The 20,363-nt window shown below is 40.3% G+C and overlaps 1 protein-coding gene across 1 annotated transcript; it reads left to right on the top strand.

Annotated features, from left to right (window-relative positions):
* Window positions 1-13,020: 13,020 nt before the first annotated feature.
* Window positions 13,021-13,933, top strand: LOC129238832 (uncharacterized; the record flags this gene model as incomplete). Its single annotated transcript, XM_054874035.1, has 2 exons — window positions 13,021-13,253; window positions 13,435-13,933. Coding segments are annotated over exons 1-2 (732 nt in total), but the record flags the coding sequence as incomplete, so codon positions are not given.
* Between the last annotated feature and the right edge of the window lie 6,430 nt (window positions 13,934-20,363).

The following is a 20,363-nucleotide window of genomic DNA, read 5'->3' as shown; positions in this document are numbered from 1 at the left end:
AGTAATACACATACAAATATATATACAAAGTGTTTGAGTGATTGTAGATATATATGTATATACGTAGCTGTGTGTGTGTGTCTGTACGTGTGTGGGTGTGTGTTGATTTCAATAAAGCTTATTTATTTTGCTTCAAAGTGATTTTAGTAAGTCAGCTGGCAGCACAAAACTTCAGCGCAGAGGCAAGCAGGCACTGCATTAACTGCTCCTTCCGGCTGAGCTGCATGCGCTGGTATCTACATGGCGTGGATATTGAGCAGGGCATAGCAACGGCACCGCTTCAATGGCAACAAAAGCGACAGCTTACACACTCAGACTCGGCACTTGAGCAACCCGGCTGAAAGCTCAGCGGCACGTTTGCTGCGCAAGAAAATTTTTGGGGAAATTCAATTTTCTTGCCAACACAAAACTGCCAACAAAGCTGCAACTTTGTAAGTGGCTGTAACAACAACAAGCGTACTACAGTAGACAACAAGTTGCAGTTGCCGACTTGCCACATGGCTGCTGTGGCACCAGCCTGCCTATCTATCTATGAAGCTACTGACTGACTACTTGCATTCAACGTTAGCTGGTTGGCTGGCATGCATGCAAATATCCTTGACTTTGTTTCGCGACCATGTATGTGCCTGCATGTGCCTGTATGTGCGGGTATGTGTGCACAAAGGCAACAAAACGGAAAATCATAGTCAGGCGTGATGCTGTCACTGCAACGACCAAATGCCAGCGGCACGCGCTGACAAAATCATCATACAACACAAAACACAATGGTAAGACGAATTTTTGCTAAGCCTCTGCTGTAGTAAATGTAACAATGACAAAAACAACAACATGATAGTCCAAATATCTTCAAAGTCGGCAGCAAAATGGAGCAGCACAAAGGGAGCGGCAGTTCACAACCCCAGTTGAGAGAAGAATGCTCACCTACATCAAAAGAAACAAAAAACAGAGAACATTGTCGTTATTTCTGTTGCATTCTCTGCATTGTGACATGCACTTTGCTAACTTCATTTGCCACTGACTCAATATTCGCGAAAGCCAAGTGCGGATTGCATCAGCAGTGGTTGCATAAATCAACAAAGCAAAAGGAATCGGATTCGGAATCAGAATCAGAATCAAAATCTGAATCTGAGCCGAAATCAAACTGATGGCATCATCAGTGGGTGGTATCACAGCAGCACTGACATTTGTTGCTGTCATCGAAACATGTTTCTGCTCCAAAAATAGCAACGACACCGCTAAGGTTGTCAGCCTTCACAAGCAGCCGTATGTGGCATGCGCTGGCTGAATTTGGATTTTTTTTTTCTTATTTTGTTTTGTTGGTTCTACAGCTTCCGTGGTGCTTAAAGTACGAAAACAAGTAACTTGTCATGCTCGAATTACCATCAATACATTTCGATTCAAATTGCACACTCTCTTCTACTCCGTTTTCTTCGTTGTTCCGCATTGTTTTTCTCTTGAAATTTATTGGAGATTTCTTCGAATTTTTCATGCAAATTTTCTGCATTATTCGTTGCATTCTCCTCGTCGCAGTGGTTGATATGTTGCAATATCTATTGCGGTATTCATCTCTGTTTGCACAGCAAGCCATTGTGTTAGTGTTGTTGTTGTGTTCGAACTCTATACAAATAGATTTATGCAGAGTCAATTGGGGGAAATCATCAGAGTATTGTTCTACATTTGTTGTCCGATTTGTCAATGCAACTGTTGGGCAGACAAAAGTGGTAAGCGGTGTTTGTCTACGCCTCCAGCATACTTTTCAGGCATTTCAGCAATTTATATTTCGGATGGCAGTTTTTATTAGTTGTACCAAGTAAAAGAGGTGCCATTGCCATTGGGATCGCCCTATGGCAAATGTTTTTAGTTCACAGATTTGTTTGATACCTGGAATACTGAAGTTTATATTGAACTGAACTAAATTTTGTTATTCTGTTGTAGTAGATTTTGCATATGGATGACTGCCATTTCGATCAACTTCACAAAATCAACCCCTGGAGTGGGGGTCGTGAACTCAAATCTGAGTTTGATATTTAAAAATTCAATGTAAGTAATCTTTTATTAACGGTAGGAATTAATTTTCCCTATCGTTTTTGAAGTGAAACTGCTTAGGTATCGATGCACGAGCGAGAATGGAGAGTAAAATTTCAAGGCCATGCAACGTTTTGGGTATTTTCGATCTGCGAGAGAGAAAAAAGATATAACGTAGAGAAAAAGGAGAGAGAGAGCTATACCTTATATATATCTTAGATACACTTTGTTCTATTTTTTGAGTTTTTGCTTGTGGTTATATATATCTTAGATACACTTTGTTCTATTTTTTCTGAGTTTGCTTGTGGTTGCTAATTTCTAGTGAGAAATAACATTGCCTACTTTTTGGCGCTCGTTTTTAGATGCAAACTTGTGGGAAATATATTTTTGGTGCCTACTTTTTGGCGTTATATTTCCTTGGTGCCTACTGTTAGGGGCGTTCTTTGGTCCCAATTATTTTGGGGTTTTTTTTTTGGTGCTTACTTTTTGGCGCTTATTTCTGTTTCCTGGCTAGTGCTTGTGCGTACTATAAAGTGCTATCCATTCCGGCATCGGATTATTGGTATTGCCTTACGGTAATTTGTGCCGTTGCTGTGGTCCTGGAATCGCTGCGTTTCTGCGGGTGATACACGCTTGGAGTAGTGCGCGTTGTTGCCACGGTTTGTGTCCGGTCGACACTTCTGCGTTTTTTGGAAATTTTGTCTATTTGTGTTCTCTGCAAATGTTGTGAATTTATTTAGATATATATTCTTTCTCTCTCTCTCATTCTCTCTCGGGTCCTTTCCTCTTCCCTCAACGAAGAAAACTAAAACTTTATAAGGCTTTCAACACACCTGTCCTTTTGCATGACGCAGAAGCTAGGACGATGGTAATATCCAATGAAGGATGCCTTGAAGGGTTTGACAGAAAGATTCTGCGAAAAATTTTTGAACTTTTGCGCGTATTTTGCCCGGCCAGACCCTTTGTGTTCTCGTTCTTCTCAATGGTGTTGTTGACTGCAGACTACAAACTAACAATTGAAAAGTGCATGAAGACGACGGCCAACACCAAAAGGGAATTCGCAAAGTTGAAGCGACTAAAGTCTCCCTGTATGTACGCGTTCTAATGAAACTCTCTTGAAAGAGAGTTGGCAGCATTGGAAATTGTGAGTTATACCAGTTTTATGAGGTATAGCCATACTCACAGTGAATCTTGCTCGATAACTTAGTTGTTGTTTTCCACATTTTACGTCAAGTGAGCATAGCCCAGAGATAACGAGCAGAGAGGTTGTGAATCGAAAGCGCCTTATATAACACTGCTTTGAAATTCAACCGGCAATATGGAAATAAGGCCAGTCAACTGAATGGAACGTATACACTCTGAAGGTCGAATATTCTTCTTCTTCTTAATTGGCGCTATAACCGCTTACGCGATTTTGGCCGAGTTTAACAAAGCGGGCCAGTCGTTTCTTTCTCGGGCTAACCGGCACCAGTTGGACACACCAAGTGAAGCCAAGTCCTTCTCCACCTGATCTTTCCAATGCAGAGGAGGCCTTCCTCTTCCTCTGCTACCACCAGCTGGTACCGCATCGAATACTTTTAGGGCCGCAGGGTTTGTATCCATTCGGACGACATGACCCAGCCAACGAAGCCGCTGGATCTTTCTTCGCTGCGCTATGTCTATGTCGTCGTAAAGCTCATACAGCTCATCATTCCATCGCCTGCGATATTCGCCGCTGCCAACGTGCAAAGATCCAAAAATCTTACGCAGAATCTTTCTCTCAAACACTCCAAGCGTCGCTTCATCGGATGTTATAGATTTGGTTTTATTTAATAGAAGTTTCTTCCTAACACTAACAATGGATAGGGGCCCGTATAAAACTATGGAGTTCTCAATTAACGCTGGAACCGAAGCTAATTCGTAACCTGCCCAGGTTCATGCTCTATTCACTCATGATCTTTCTAGGAAATTAATGGGCTGATGAGTTGGCTAGACATGGGACCAGGGCCACGGTTTCCTCGCAAAACGAGAGGATTGGGATTTTTTTTGAGAATCTGTGGTATGCTCCTTGTAAAAGGACTCTCGCGTCAACTCAGTGAACACTGGGCCAGTGCGCCAAAGTACAAAGTCGCGAGATCCTTTTGGTAGATCGGAGGCACTCGAGGGCACTACTAAGGCCAGGCATTGTCCGTTAGAAGTTCATGTGGTGAGACTTGAAATTGCTTCAAGTCCTTTCCGCAGAAGCTGTTTGGAAGATAAGGTGGAATCATCTCAGCACCTTCTTCGCAGCTGCTCTGCGCTCGTTGAGCAACGAATTTTACATCTAGGCTCTCACTTTTTCGCTACACCTACGGATATTACGGGTTTAAATATCACACATCTGGTGAAATTTATCAGTAGCTTGAATCAGTTAATAGGAACGTAAATCACCACTGTTGGTCGTCATCCTCTAATCCAAAGCCCGCTGCATGGTATCTCAATGGACGAATTTTTAGTAATTGTAAAAGTGGGACATGCCAGAGGGGCATGGGCAGTCATTTATTCTGTCCTAGCCCAAACTGATGTTTTTGAGTTTTGAGCTTGACTGTCCTGTTATCAATAATTTTTCATCTATTAACTCATAACTTTGTTTTATACTACTCGCTGCATTCACAGCTTTCTTTTTGAACTCTTACGCGTTGCTTAGTTCATATTGAACCAAAAAGGATAGAATACAAGATTACAAACAAGCTGAACTCGTTTCGTGTTTACGTTTTGTTCTTTCTTCAAGCAGAGCTTTCCACTTTCCGCTGATGAGTACATTTAGGTTCCGTAAACAGTTGTTAAATGCTGGATGGACCTTTGGAACCTTGAAAGAGAATACCTATTTCAGCTGGACTCCGCGCCTGTTCAAAAGATAAGGAAAACTTAAGCTTGGCATCACAGTTTAGTGGCCACCTTCAAGGCTGGCATTCAATTAATTTGATAAATTGCGTGTGGGGTGTAAATGAAGAAAAGTTTAACGCAAAGCCTAATAGTTATTCTAATGATGCCAAGTTCGTTCCAGAGGGTCCAAGATCAAGCACACAATCACTTTTGCGTAGAGTGAACCAACCATGAAACATAGTTAATCGGAATTGCTTTTCTAAAATCTATAGCGGGGTAGAAAGGTATCTGAGCCGTAGGTAAAGTTGTATTCTGACGAACCAATATCCAGTAATTACAATACAAGGGGCATTTTTGATTTTATAAAAAAGTGTTGAACGGCACTGAGTAACAAACAAATACAAGATAAACCAGTGCAATGTAACTTAATTTCCAATAATAAAAATAATTTTGTTAATATCTTAGCCACTTTGTGTTCTTCCGAGTCAACATCGGCTTGTCCTCGTTCCTAGAAATGCAATGAAATGCAGTTGGATTACCACTACAACCACATACACAAGCCTTGTACATAACTAAAAATTCGTAAGAGATTGTCCATAACTAACTCTGAGTACTCAATAGCAGCATTAATTAGCTACAAAAAAGTTTTTTTTTCTGACTCTCAGTGAACTTAAATTGGCTCATTCAGCATCGAGGCCAGGCAGTGTAAATATACCAAAAATTAACATTTCCTACATACATACATACATACCGGCTGTTTTTCCGCCAATTAGCCTCTTCATGTTAACGGTTGATTTGCGGCGGAAAAGGCCACAGAGGAAATTAAATAAAAATATGAAATTAGCCATTATAACTTCCCAAAATAACAGCCTGCGCATATTCACATAAATACATCCACAAGTGCAAACATACAAACGAACATTTCTACTCTTTAATCAGCAACGGCAACTTGGCCAAGAAGAAAATGCAGAAACAGCCGCAATACTCACTGACCATGCCGAGAACTTTCGCTCTCGTGGAGGCAGAGTGCAACGCAACTTGGCTATGGGAAAGTTTTTCGGCAACGCCAATATTTTGTTGCTATTGCGTTAACAAATCTAGATGTTATTCACTTCCCCTCGGGCCTCCGCCCGCCAGTTGCCAGTGATTTGCCTAATTTATTGAATTGGCGAACAATTATTGCGGCACTGTGCTCTGCGCCCAAATATTCAATGGAACTAAATAATTGCGGCAAAAAGTTTTTTTTCTATTAAGTCTTGTTGTTGAAATGCTGCTGTCTGCCACCGACGTCGGTGCTTTGCGGCAAATGAGCGCGCCTATGGCGCAATTCAATCAAGAACTCTAATTGCCATCGTCCATTTCTCGCTAAATTGGTGGTGACTGGCATGTAGAAACTTTGTGTGTCGCAAAAGTTGTGCGTATTGTTGATGCTCTGCAGATATTGGTTGAGGGTATGATGGATGGATTCCGGTTATGTTGAAGCGATTTGTTCTACTAGTTCAGGGGCACCAAGCAATCTAACTTAATGGGAAACAAAAGATGTGGGATTAGCTATGAATCATGATTAATACACACATTCATTCATACATATATACACTACATAAATCGTGAGTGGGGGTTGACATTGTTGAACAATGGATAAATCATAAATAATAAGACATTTACTTAAAGCGAGTATGGGATTATATGGATTACGCTTTGGGGAAAAAACACTTTGTCTGTTCATTATACAAAAGCTAATGGTAGCCTAATATATTCATACCATTTGAAAAGTAAGAGCTTCGCGTTAAAATACAGTTTTGTTGTTGTTTGAAGAATACTATAAGGTGCGCAACTAAGTTCTCCCTTGTTTTTGATGAAAATACAACTTTATTCTAAAAAAAATGGTTACAAGCGAATCATTAAAAGTATTGCCCATTGCTGGCTACTAATTTTTCCCAACTCTCTGGTAGATCTCTCATCTTTTGAGGCTATCCACTGGATACATTTTTGATGTCTTCATATGAATGGAACTGCTGGTCAGCTAGACCATGTGCCATCGATCGGAACAGGTGATAATCGGACGGCGCAATATCTGGAGAATATGGCGGGTGGGGTAGGATTTCCCATTTCAGTGTTTCCAGGTAGGTTTTAACGGGTTTGGCAACGTGAGGCCGAGCGTTGTCATGCTGTAGAATCACTTTTTCATGCCTCTCTGCGTATTGCGGCCGCTTCTCGCGCAGTGCTCGGCTCAATCGCATCAATTGAGGTCAATACCGATCCCCAGTGATGGTTTCGCTTGGTTTTAACAGTTCATAATAAAAAACACCAAATTGGTCCCGCCAAATACATAGTATAATCTTCGCAGCGTGAATATTCGGACGAGACAACGTACAGGGTGGCTAATGAATTTTGCTACATTAAGAAACTGAAATAACTTTTTTTTTAGGGTATGGAATTCATTTATTTATTTTTTTCAAGTTGAAGGCCATTAAATTTTATTAAATGTAGTTTAACTAATATAGTTTTAAAAATAATTGAATTTAAATGGCCCCCATGCTCGTTGACACAAGTGCGGCATCTTAGTAAAAAGTTGTTCATTGCTGCTTTGAGAGTTGCGACAGGAATAGCCGCAATTGTTGCCCGAATGGATTGTTTTAGTTCATCAAAATTTGTTGGCTTTGTTTTATAAACTTCTTGTTTACATAAACCCACAAGAAAAAGTCAGGTGCAGTAAGGTCAGGCGACCTGGGGGGCCAACGAAATTCGGAGTTTCTTGAAATCAGTTTATTAAAAAATTTTCGTCGCAACTCTGTCATAACAGTCTGGGCTATGTGAGACGTTGCCCCATCTTGTTGAAACCACACAGAGTTGAAATGAATTCTCTTTCGGCGTAGTTCTGGATAGAAAAATTCTTTCAGCATTTTCAAATAACGGTCTCCAGTAACCGTAACGGTGTGACCATTTTCTTCAAAAAAATAAGGCCCGACAATACAGCGTGAAGAAACCGCACACCACACTGTCACGCGAAGAGGATGCAATTCCGTCTCGTGGAGTATCCGTGGGTTAGAAGTACTCCATATTCGACAGTTTTGTTTGTTCACATTGCCGTTTAAATCTAAATGGGCCTCATCAGACATGAAAAGGCAGTTTAACATGTTTTGGTCTTCTTCCACCATTTGCAGGATCTTCTGGCAAAATTCCAAGCGAATCGGCAAGTCTGCTGCATTCAGTTTGTTAACCATTTGAATTTTGTAGGGAAATAAGTCTAAATCTTTGTGCATTATTGTTTGCAAAGACTGTCGGCTGACACCAAGTTGAGCAGATAAGCTTCTTGTTGAAACCCTTGGATTGCTTTGTATAGCTGCAGCTACAGCAGCGATCGTTTCCTCCGTCCGAACTGGTGGGTTTCGATGATAAGGCCTTCTTGCGACTGTTCCTTGCTCAGAAAAATTATTCGCCAGTCTCATTATGGTCCATCTGCTCGGGGGATCGCCGCCAAACATCCGCCTGTACTCTCTCTGTACCAAAACTACGGACTCCAGTGCGTGATAGCGGCGGACTATCCAAATTCTTGTTTGCGTGTCCCAGTTATCCATTTTAATAAATTTTAAAGATCAATCTGCAAATTAAAACAAAAATGGAACAGATAACTTAAACAGAAAAAAAGTTATTCAATTTTTTTTTGGTAGCGGCTTTCATCAGCCACCCTGTAGAAGCATGACCGGGCAGTCTCCATGACTTTCTTTTCTTTGGATTGCTGTAATGAATCCATTTTTCATCACCTGCCACGATGCGATGAAGAAAACCCTTCCTTTTTTGCCGGTGGAGCAGTTGTTCAACATTCCTTGGTTTTAACTCATAAGGAACCCAACTCCCCTGTTACTGAATCATTCCCAAAGCATGCAAGCGCTTGGAAATGGATTGGCGGGTAACTCCTAATACTGAAGCAAGCTCTTCTTGCGTTTGATACTGATCCTCATTGAGCAATGCCTCTTTAGCGTCTTCTAAGGTGTTTGGCCTTCCTTCACGCGGACGGTCGTCGACATTAAAATCACCATCTTTGTAGCGACGGAACCAATCTCGGCACGTTGTTTCACTTAAAGCAACATCTCCATAAGCTTTTTGTAGCTACATCATCTTGATGTGCTTCAGGCGCCGTTTTTTTCGAATGAAAGAGGAAAATCAACACTTCCCGCAAATGACGATTATTCGGCACAAAATCAAACATTTTCACAAAACCAAAAGTATATGATACCAAAACAAAATCACTAATGTGTCGAAGCAGTTTGTTTACCATATGTCCAAGCTTGGTTTAGTTTACGTTCGAATCGACTAGCACACACTGCTGGCGACATCTATTGACAAACAGCGGGAACTTAGTTGCGCACCTAATATTATACCACCTTGATCAAAAAGTTCCCGGAAAAACCGCCAAGTGACGCTCTAAGTAAATTGATTTGAGTTCTGTTTTTTCTTTGGTTAAGCTGGCAAATCTGTCATTAACATTCCTACCAAAATTTATTGCCATAGCTCAACATTTCTAAAAGTTATATATATATATATATATAATTGGCGCGTACACCTTTTTGGGTGTTTGGCCGAGCTCCTCCTCGTATTTGTGGTGTGCGCCTTGATGTTGTTTCACAAATGGAGAGACCTACAGTTTTAAGCCGACTCCGAACGGCAGATCTTTGTTTTATGAGGAGCTTTTTCATGGCAGAAATGCACTCGGAGGTTTGCCATTGCCTGAAGAGGGGCGACCGCTATTAGAAAAAACTTTTTCTTAATTTGGTGTTTCACCGAGATTCGAATCTACGTTCTTTGTGTGAATTCCGAATGGTAGTCACGCACCAACCCATTCGGTTACGGCGGCCGAAGTAATATACCTTGAGTAAATCTACCGCTGCACGTGATTTTGATTTTTTACAGTTTTAAAAATGGATTTGATTTTGCAACAACGCGTTTGTATGAAATTTTGCGTTGATAATGGATTCAATGATGCGAAAATCTTAGCATTGTTGGAAAACTGTTACGAGTGATAAGAACGCTTCAGAAGAGATCCTGAGTACATCGCGGATGACAAACGTAGTGGCCACCGCCGATAGCGAAAGCTGATGAAAACATAAATAAAGTAAAAGAAAAGTTGGTCAATAACCGCAAATTAATCATGGGAGAGCTGGCCTCTGCTTATAGATCCGTTCAGGACATTGCAGGTAATAATTTCGTTTTGTGCCATGTTGCCGAAAAGTTCGTCCCAAAGTATCTGAATTTCATACAAAAAAGGGGCCGTGATGATATCGCCAAAGACTTGATTTCCAAAGGCTGAACATTCCTGAGGTGGCCCAACTTTCATCAAACGCATCATTACTGAAGACAAGACGTGGGTGTATGAGTACCGACGCGTAATCCAGACATCCGGCGTGAGTGAGTAGAGAGTTACGAATGAATCAAGACCAATGAGCCACGTCGTTTTCAGTTCAAAGAGAAAGCGATGTTCACGGGTTTTATAGATTACAACGGTACTGTACACCACGAAGTTTTGCCAGAATTTCAGACAGTTATTATTTGTGCGTTATGAGATGTTTACGTGAAGTGATTCACCAAAAAAAGAAAGGATTTGTGGCAAAAAAACTCATGGATTTTGCACCATGACAACGCACCGTCGCATAGTGCCATCATCATCCCTGAATTTTTGACCAAGAACGAAACTAATACCTTCCAACAGCCGTCAAATTCACCTACTATGACTGCCTGCGATTTTTTTCCTTTCATTTGGTCAAAAAATTACTACAGCGTACGAAAAATGCGTTTTAGTAGCCGAAATGAAGTAATGGAAACAATTTAGGACAGCTCTGATGGATATACGAGGTGTGTTCAAAAAGCATCGTCAATTTCGAATTTTCGCAGGTGACGTATATTCGAATTTCGATTGCTTTGTGAAAATATGTTGGTACTCATGTCTCGCCCTGATGCCAACGAGTTCGGTCATTTGAATGTTCTGTTAATTGCTGACAGCTGCTTTGCTTGCGTGTTTCGACTCGTCTTCGATTTTTACCTCTGCAAAAAGATGGATCAAAGAATCTGCGTCAAATTTGTGTGAAAAACAAAAACGAAATTAAAGGCGCGGATGCATTCTACTTTGGACCAAAGCTACGTTTATAGGTGGTTCAAAATGTTCTCAGAAGGCCGAGAAGATGTGAACGACGAAAAGCGTACCGTACGCCCGAGCCAAGAACAGATGAAAAAATTGATGAAGTGAAGAAAATACCATTGGCGAATCGTCGCATCACCGTTAGGGAATTTGCTGTGGACCTGGACATATCGATTGGCTCAATGATATTGGCATGAGACGGGTCGCCGCAAAATTCGTACCAAAACTGATCAATTTCGACCAAAAGCAGCATCGCTAATGAGATGTTGGACTCTGTCCGCGACGACCCAAGCTTGCACCAGAGGGCCATAGCTGGTGACGAATCGTTGGTTTATGGTTATGGCGGGGAAACCAATCAATCATCTCAATGGAAGCTGCTGCACGAACCAAGACCGAAAAAAGCGCGCCAAGTTCGATCGAATGGAAAAGTTTTGCTTACCGTTTTCTTCGATTGCAGAGGCGTTGTGCATCATGAGTTCTTGCCACAGTGTGAAACGGTCAATAAGGAATATTACCTGCAAGTTATGTGCAATTTGCAAGAAGCAATCCACCAGAAACGCCCGGATTGTGGAAGAACAAAAACTGTCTCTTGAATCACGACAACGCCCCTGCTCACACATCGCTGCTTGTAAGCGACTTTTTGGCCAACAACAACAAACTAATGATGCCACGGCCACCGTTTTTCCCAGAGCTGGCCCCCTGTAACTTTTTCTTGTTTCCGAAACTGAAGAGGCCCATGAAAGGACGACGCTACGCTACGATTGACGAGATAAAGAGGCATCAAGGGAGGAGCTGAACAAGATAAAAAAAAAATTTTTTTTTTGAAGTGTTTCGAAGATTGGAAAGACGTTGGCAAAGTGCATAATATCTCAGTGTGTAAGTACCGAAAATTCATGGTCAACCTACCGATCGAAAATTGTCAATAAAATACGCAAATTTGACTTCAATGAATGTTATAACTATTCTTAAATGGCTTCGGGTTGCTCTTCAGTCCAAGTATAGCAATTTTGCGTAGACATTAAGCTAAAAATGGGCCTCATCGCTGAACACCATAAGTTGGCCTGAAATAAATAAATGAAATGAATACTAGCAAAAAGTATGTATTTATGATGTATGAAGGAAATTTCCTACTCCGTGATGAAGAAAAATTATCAAAAATTAACGATAATTTTCAGCAACTTCAAAATTACATTTTCTTATACTAAAAGCGTCTGGGCTGTAAAACTGCAACTTTAAGGGGACAGTTACCTGTAAAAATTCGAAAAAAATTCTTTTTTTCATAAAATGTGAATATAATCCTTTAAGGATATGGCAAACAAAATTTAGAACGTAAATTTAAGTATTTCTTATATTATAGATCATCAACCGTGACCACTCTATTCTTTGGCTTCGAGCGCTGGGAGAGGTATTTTCGAATTGGTGTACACGAAAACCCGAAGAGTTATTGATCGATCTCCCTGAAATTTCGTACACATCTTATTTATGATCTTAATTTCTATGTGAATGTACAGATCGAAAATTTTTCGAAAAAATAATTTTTTCGAAGCAAAAATAGTAGGAAAATTTGCCCCAAAATTCATTTTTTTCTTTGAATCATTTTGTTCCGTGAATTTTTTTTCCATTTCTTTTTTAAATCATATAGAAATTATGACATTAGTAAAAAAAAATATCTTTCTTGGTTTTTTGTATTCGGGTCACTGACGCCGTTGCTACAATGCCCGCCCATGAGAAGCCCCGCTGCGACGTTCCTGGAAGAATTGAGTGTACATCCGCCATTTTAAATGATTAAAATAAAAGACAAAAATGTTATATTATTTTAATGAATAAAGGTTTTCATTCCGCGAGTGGTAAAACCGGAATATGCGCTGCGACTACTACAACGACAAAACACGGACGTGCCGACAGACGATTGGAAAGTGTTGAGTGTGGCAAAACCAGCAACCGCTGATGGAGGCCAGGACTACATCATCCAAATCAACAAGCCGGCAGAGGACCTGCTTTACGCGCGATTCGGGAGGATGGCTTGGGGAGTTGGTAGCGTGCACCTTCGCCTCAAAAAGCGCAACCCGACAGATGACAACCAAAACACGCTCGCTGCGGGGGAGGTGGAAAAGGATCTCGGTATAGAAGAGATCATGGAAGCCTCCCTCAACATACAGGAAGTGGAGAAGGGTGACTTGGAGGTAGTATCCAACCCCGAGAAGGTACTGAAGCCAGATGCTGAAAGTCCTTCAGATAAACCTCCACAAAAGTAAGAACGCCTCAGCCGAGCTCCTGCTCAACATAGAGCGAGTCGGCTACGATGTGGCTCTAGTCCAGGAACCATGGATAGCATCGGGCAACATAGTCTCCGGTCTAAAGTCAAACAACTACAACACATACATCCCGATTTTAAAAAATAAGGTAAGAACAGTGATATTGGTCAAAAAAAGTATATGTTCTTACATTGATAACAATCTCTCTTCAGACGATCTGACAGTGGTGGCGCTGGAGGGCTGCAAGGATGAGACGCTACTCTTTGGGTCCTGCTATATGCCACATGATGGAGAAGCACCACAGACGGAACTTCGGAAGCTGGTAGAAACAGCTGCCAGAAAGAAGCACGCTCTGGTGGTAGGAACGGACGCAAACGCACATCACACGGTCTGGGGAAGTGCAGATATAAACGACCGAGGTGAGTCACTATTTACCTATATTCTTCAAAGTAGCCTAGAAATAGCTAATAGAGGTGAAGAACCAACATATGTGGGACCAACCTCGAAGAATGTACTCGATTTAACACTCTACACAAGCAGGCATGTTATGGTTCAGGAATGGGAAGTGTTGAGTAGGCCCTCATTCTCTGATCACAGATACATAAGCTTTCAGGTCATATTCCGCTCAAAGAACAAGATTACATCCTTTAGAAATCCTAAGAATATGAACTGGGACTTTTATAGGGATATACTATCAAAAACACCAATGATACCCCGGAAATACAAGTCACACGTCGCACTTGAGAAAGGGGTTGAATTGTTTGCAACTACTCTCGTCAAAGCCTTTAAAAGATCCTGCCCTCCAACACGTAATAAACGCAAGGTGAAGCCTCCCTGGTGGAACAGGGAATTAGGAGCACAAAGGCGTAGAGTACATGAATTCTATAGGTTAGCCAAAGTGGCTGACAATGAGTTCTGTTGGAAAGAGTATAAGGATCTACTAAAAGTATACAAGAAAGAGATACGTAAAGCCAAGAGAGAATCTTGGAAAGACTTCTGTAGCAGTATGGAAGACACTAACGATGTGGCTAGACTCAGGAAACTGCTATCCAAGAATCCGTCTATGCCAAGAACAATACGTAAAATTAACGGGGAGTGGGCTGACAGCTGTGAGGACTCTCTAGAAGACCTAGTCAGTACACATTTTCCAGGGTGTGCGGACATTACAGATCTCGAACCTAGAGGAGATATTGTGCAAGAAATCCCGACGAACGTAATTACAACCAACAAAATAGAATGGGCTATACAAAGTTTCGACCCATATAAATCGCCAGGACTGGATGGAATCTTCCCAGCCATGCTCCAAAAGGTAAGCCACCTTGTGGTACCATGGTTAAGAACGATATTCAGGGGATGCCTGAGGTTCAGCTACGTTCCTGTATCGTGGAGAGAAGCGAGGGTTGTGTTTATTCCAAAAGCGGGAAAAAGCAACCCTCTATACTCAAAAGAATACAGGCCCATTAGTTTGACTTCATTTCTCCTGAAAACGTTAGAGAAGATTCTAGATACATACATTAGAGACACAATTGCGCCGGACGAATTATCCAAAGCGCAGCATGCTTACACTAAAGGCAGATCTACTGAAACTGCACTTCACTCACTTGTACTAAACATAGAAAAGGCGTTAGAATATAAGGAGTATGCTCTAGGAGTATTTCTAGATATATCAGGGGCCTTTAACAACGTGACAAAAGATGCTATTTTAAATAGCATAGAGTCACTTAACGTGCAACCCGCGGTTTATCTATGGATAAGGCAGCTACTAGCTAGCAGAAAGATAAGAGCGGAGTGGAACGATGCGACCGTCACCAAATATGCATGCAGAGGTACTCCGCAAGGTGGAGTACTATCGCCGCTATTATGGCTACTAGTAGCAAATGAAATTCTTAAGAAACTTGACAGAGGGGCACCTAAACTAGTGGCATATGCCGATGACATAGCTATAGTAGTTACAGGAAAGTACCTGGACACCATCAGTAATGTGATGAACAACACTCTCAAAACGATACACCAATGGGCATCTCACGCAGGGCTAGGGATAAACGCGGGAAAAACGGACATGGTACTTTTTACCAGGAAGTACAAAGTTCCGGCGTGGAACCTCCCGAAGCTAGGCAACAACGAATTACTTCTCAAAGATTATGCAAGGTACCTCGGAGTAATATTGGACAGCAAATTGCTGTGGAAGCACAACGTTGAGGAGAGGGTGAAAAAGGCCAGTAATGCGTTGTACGCATGTAAAAGAATGCTGGGCGTTACTTGGGGTCTATCACCCTCCCTGATGCATTGGTGCTACACAGCAGTAGTCAGACCGATATTGCTGTACGGAACCTTAGTATGGTGGACTGCGACAAAAAAACTGACATACTTAATGCCGCTGGAAAGGATTCAACGACTCGCTGCTCTGTGCATAACAGGAGCGATGAAGACCACTCCAACGGCGGCGCTGGAAATGATACTCAGCATGCCACCTATTGACCTCATGGCGGAAAACCTGGCAGCGAAATCCGCGAGAAGGCTAATGGCTGCGGGGGTATTCATCTGCAGAACCTTCGGTCACAGCTCAATAGGAAAGTGGAGCTCAGGTGGCACAGACTACATGACTCCGTACTTTAATTGGGAGAGAAGGTTCCGTACTACAATTGAAGAGGAGGGATGGCATAAAGGCATGAAGCCTGGCCATAGAACCTTTCACATCTATACAGACGGCTCGAAAACTCCAGACGGAGTGGGAGCGGGTATCTACTGCTCAAAACTAAGAATAAGGCAGTCTATCAAGCTGCCAGACCACAGCAGTATTTTCCAAGCGGAAGTTTTTGCTGTGGGGAAGGCCGCGGAGCTAGCCTACACTAGAACAAGAAAGAACTCAACAATTAATATATACGTGGATAGTCAAGCAGCAATAAGAGCAATAAGCTCATATTGTATTAAATCCAAAAATATTCGACGGAGCAGGGAGGCCATAGAAAGGCTAGCCGAAAACAGTAGGCTGCATATCTACTGGGTACCTGGTCACAAAGGCATTATAGGGAACGAAATAGTAGATGAGATAGCAAAAAGTGCTGTGAGACTACCATTTGAACAAGAGAACGACATACCGAGACCGCTAAACACAATATACAATGAAATAGACGACCACATGAAAAGGCAAGTGAAAGCTAGGTGGACTAACCTGACCACATGCAAAACAGCAAAACTCATGTGTAGAACCAACGACAAAAAACTCACTCAATTCGTACTTACGCTCTCGCGAAAGGAATGCAGAACTATCATAATTATGCTAACAGGTCACAATCTATTGGCTGCACATGCGTACAAGATAGGGATTGCTAACACGGACAAATGCAGAAAATGCAGAGAGGATGTTGAGGAGACTCTAGAACACCTTCTGTGCGTTTGTCCGGCATTATCAAAAACGCGACTAAGATGCCTGGGAGCCCCACTGTTTGAGGGTCTGGAAGACGTCTCAAAAGCGGAGCTCCCAGACCTACTTAGATTCGCCAAAAGCGCTGACATCCTACACGATGTCTACTTTAGGGATTCATAGAGTTCGGTCTCTATCTGGTATCGCTAGGGACCAAAAGGTCTATGCGTGGCTTATTGCCAACCAGGCTAACCTAACCTAACCTTAATGAATAAATAAACTGTATGCCAATTTTGAAAAAAAATATATTGACTTCTTCATTTTAAATAATTTTAAAGAAAATCAGGGAAAATATGGCCGTTTACAGGTATTTGTCCCCTTTATTGTTTTCCAATTCTGAATAAAAATTTTAAAATTCCAAGTAGAAAAAAAGGCTTAGTCAAAACTTCGCAATATAACCTACTCCTATTACTTTGGCCACAGGGGTGGATGGTAAAAGAAATAACTCAGCAACCCTACACTTGTGGCTGCTCAACACTTATTTATGTTCAAACTGCTTTGCGATTTGGTTTTGAAAGTTTTTTTTTCCTTTTGTCAAAACAAAGAATGCACTGAACTTGCATGAGCTGTCCGCATAACCGATAACATTCCAGGTATATGATAATTATATAACGGTACTGTAGTTTAGGGCAAATGCAGTAAGAATAACAAAATGGAAAAATCAAGCTGAAAACTAAATTTTAATAAAATAATAATTTTCTTTCAACTCAGAATTTTATTAGAAATTTTCATTGTGCTTTTGGGTGCGTCTTTTGCAAAGTTAAAATTAAAAATTCTCCGAAGCTTGCATGAAATGGATAGTCACATATACAAATGCATTTTACGAGTATAGCTGATTAGCAAGAGTGTGTGTGTGTATTCGAATTGAATCAGAACAAATGTATGTATGTATGTGTATATTCATACACACCTATGCACTGGCACGCTGATATTACAAATCCAGTTATGCAAAATTGCTTATGGGAATGCATAGCCACACACCCACTCACGTGTCACAAAGTAAATAAGAAATGGCAAAAGTAGAAATGGTAATGCACAGAAAAAAGAATGCAAAGTGAAAGCTGTTGAAAATAATTTGCAATTCAATTGTAATTCTCACTTAATGAAGCTTCAAGCGCAGTCAGAATAAGTTCAGTGCACTGCAAATAGAAACATGGTTAAATGTGCAGCTGTACTATATTATACAGGGTCATTCAAGTACGAATCTTGTTATGTTTTTAAAAATGGCATAGGTCGTTGGCATGAATTCTCTATTGGCAGATATTGGCCCTTATTATGAGCAACATTCGATCTTCGACTGTAGTCGAAAGTGCGATCGAACCAATTTTCATTTGGTATTATGGTGCTCATTCGCTGAAGACTAGGACTATTGTGAATTTCGATCGCTCGACGCATTTACAATAGATGATTTTTCTCAGCTAATACAGCAAAACAAATAAAAGAAAAAGCGATTGTATTGAAATTCTTTTTTAACAACATTTTTAAAAGTTAAAAAAGTATTTTTTGTGAAAATTAGTACAACGGAGTTGTGGTTCGACGATTCATCTCAATGTGAATAATGTAAATTTTAGGTTTGTGATCATACAATGAAAATTACTTATATAAATGCGAAAAATCCAGGACATGTCGCCATTGCAAGCACATTTAGAGGAGCAACATCTCAATGGCCGTCGCAATACTTGGCTCCTTGGTATGTAATAAACACCAATTGAAATTCCGTTTTTAATCATTTTTGTCTGTCTCAGGTGACGGCGTTCAGAAACTCTTAGGAAGGGTCTCCACAACGGACATACAACAAACAACATGCTAAAGCGAGAAGTATTATTGAGAGAACAATTGGAGTCTTGAAAAACCGATTTAGATGTTTGTTGCAGGCAAGAGCTCTCCACTATTCTCCAAAAAAAGCAACACAGATTATTAATGTGTATGCAGCTTTGCACAACATTTGTCTGCTTTACAATCTTTAAGCTCCGGATGAAGAGTTATCCGATGATGCTGGAGATATTGAAGTGGAGTCAAATAACGGAGAAGCAGAAAACATAAGAAATGAAATTCTTATAATATTATGGAAATAACTAAAAAGTATTAAATAAAAACCTTTACACCATAGTTTATTTTTATTTTTGTTATAAATTTTCTTTATTCGTCATTCGTCAGCCCATACCTGCCAAGGGAAAATAAAAATGTATTTCTACAAGCATCACAAAAAAAACATTATTAACCTTAATCCATTTTGCTGCCGTTCTAACTGGTGGTCCCAATCAATTCAGCTCCATTGTAAACTCCTCCCATTTTTTTGCTGCTTGAACTTTGGTGCAAATCCCTATTGCGAATTGTGGATTATCTTCCATTAATGCAACCAGCTTTTCTAATTGCTATTTGGTACTCACGACTTTCGACCTGCATAAAATTAAAAAAATTAGTATATGTTTATTATTTGGTTTCTATAAAACAATAAATAATCGCAAACAACTTACATTTTAACTAATTTTCCCACAATACGCTACACAATCGAAAGCAAAATTGCATTCGACTCTAAATTCGGTATACAACGAAAATTTGGGCAGGGCTGTACTGCTCATAATATACTCCTAAATTGACATTCGATTTTCGATCTTCGACAACCAGCGAATATCGAAGATCGAATCCGACTCATAATAGGGGCCATTAAGTAGAGGATAATAAATAAACGAGTTCAAGAACCACATAAAAGTAATTAAAATCCTCCATGGACGTTGTTGATCTGTGAAAATTCGCAATTTCGCAAAATGATCGAACAGAGAGACTAAGCAAAAGTAGGAAACATTGAAATCGATTGGTTCGGTACCAGACATCAGACTACCACTGCATGTTCGTCCGATCCTTTTCATACGTATATACATACATATATACCTATACATATATATATACCTATACATTTACAGTAATTGACAATGTCTCTGTCTTACTCAAGGCCACAGTGGCCATAGCTGTAAGGTATTTATATTTACGGTTAATTGTTAGCAATTTTTAATAAAAAACAATTTGTTCCTAACGAAATCCCTAGGAAAAATAAATTTAATGCATTATGCAGGAATTTCTTATGGTAATATAAATCAAACTCAAAAGACCCTGTATAATTAACAAAAAAAAAAAAAACAAAATAAACAAAAGTATAGTTCGCAAAGATATGAAATTTCAAATTGCACAGCTTTTGCCCTAATTTCACCTTTTGATTAAAACTCTGAGTGTATTGTATATGAACAATACGAGTAGTTTCATATTTCTTTCACACAATCAGCTACCAGAAAGTTTTTTGGTTTTCAATTCATTTCACGGTGCATTTCTTGTTAATATTGGGCTATTATGACAGAAATATATTCTTTCATCATTCTTTCATCAATTAAAGTACAACTCAAATAGATTACTAATACTAAAGCTTAAATTAACAAATAGCCAATACTGTGAAATACGACAGCCACAATTCAAAAAGTGTAGCTCCAGATTAAGTTTTGATATGAAAGTCTCTCGTGAGTTAGAGAATATATCCAAATTTTTGCATAATTGGTTAGACTGCCTTATACAAAATGCAAGCGGTTCATTGCGACTAAAGTTGGTCCTGTGATAAGGTAAATAGAACATACTGCCGAGTCTAAGGTTACGAGTGGGACAATTAAAAAGTATTAGCTAACAAAAGACATCT

This window comes from Anastrepha obliqua, chromosome 1 (genome assembly GCF_027943255.1).
Source record: "Anastrepha obliqua isolate idAnaObli1 chromosome 1, idAnaObli1_1.0, whole genome shotgun sequence".
Classification (NCBI taxonomy): Eukaryota; Metazoa; Arthropoda; class Insecta; order Diptera; family Tephritidae; genus Anastrepha; species Anastrepha obliqua.
This window is presented reverse-complemented; position numbering and strand designations above follow the sequence as displayed.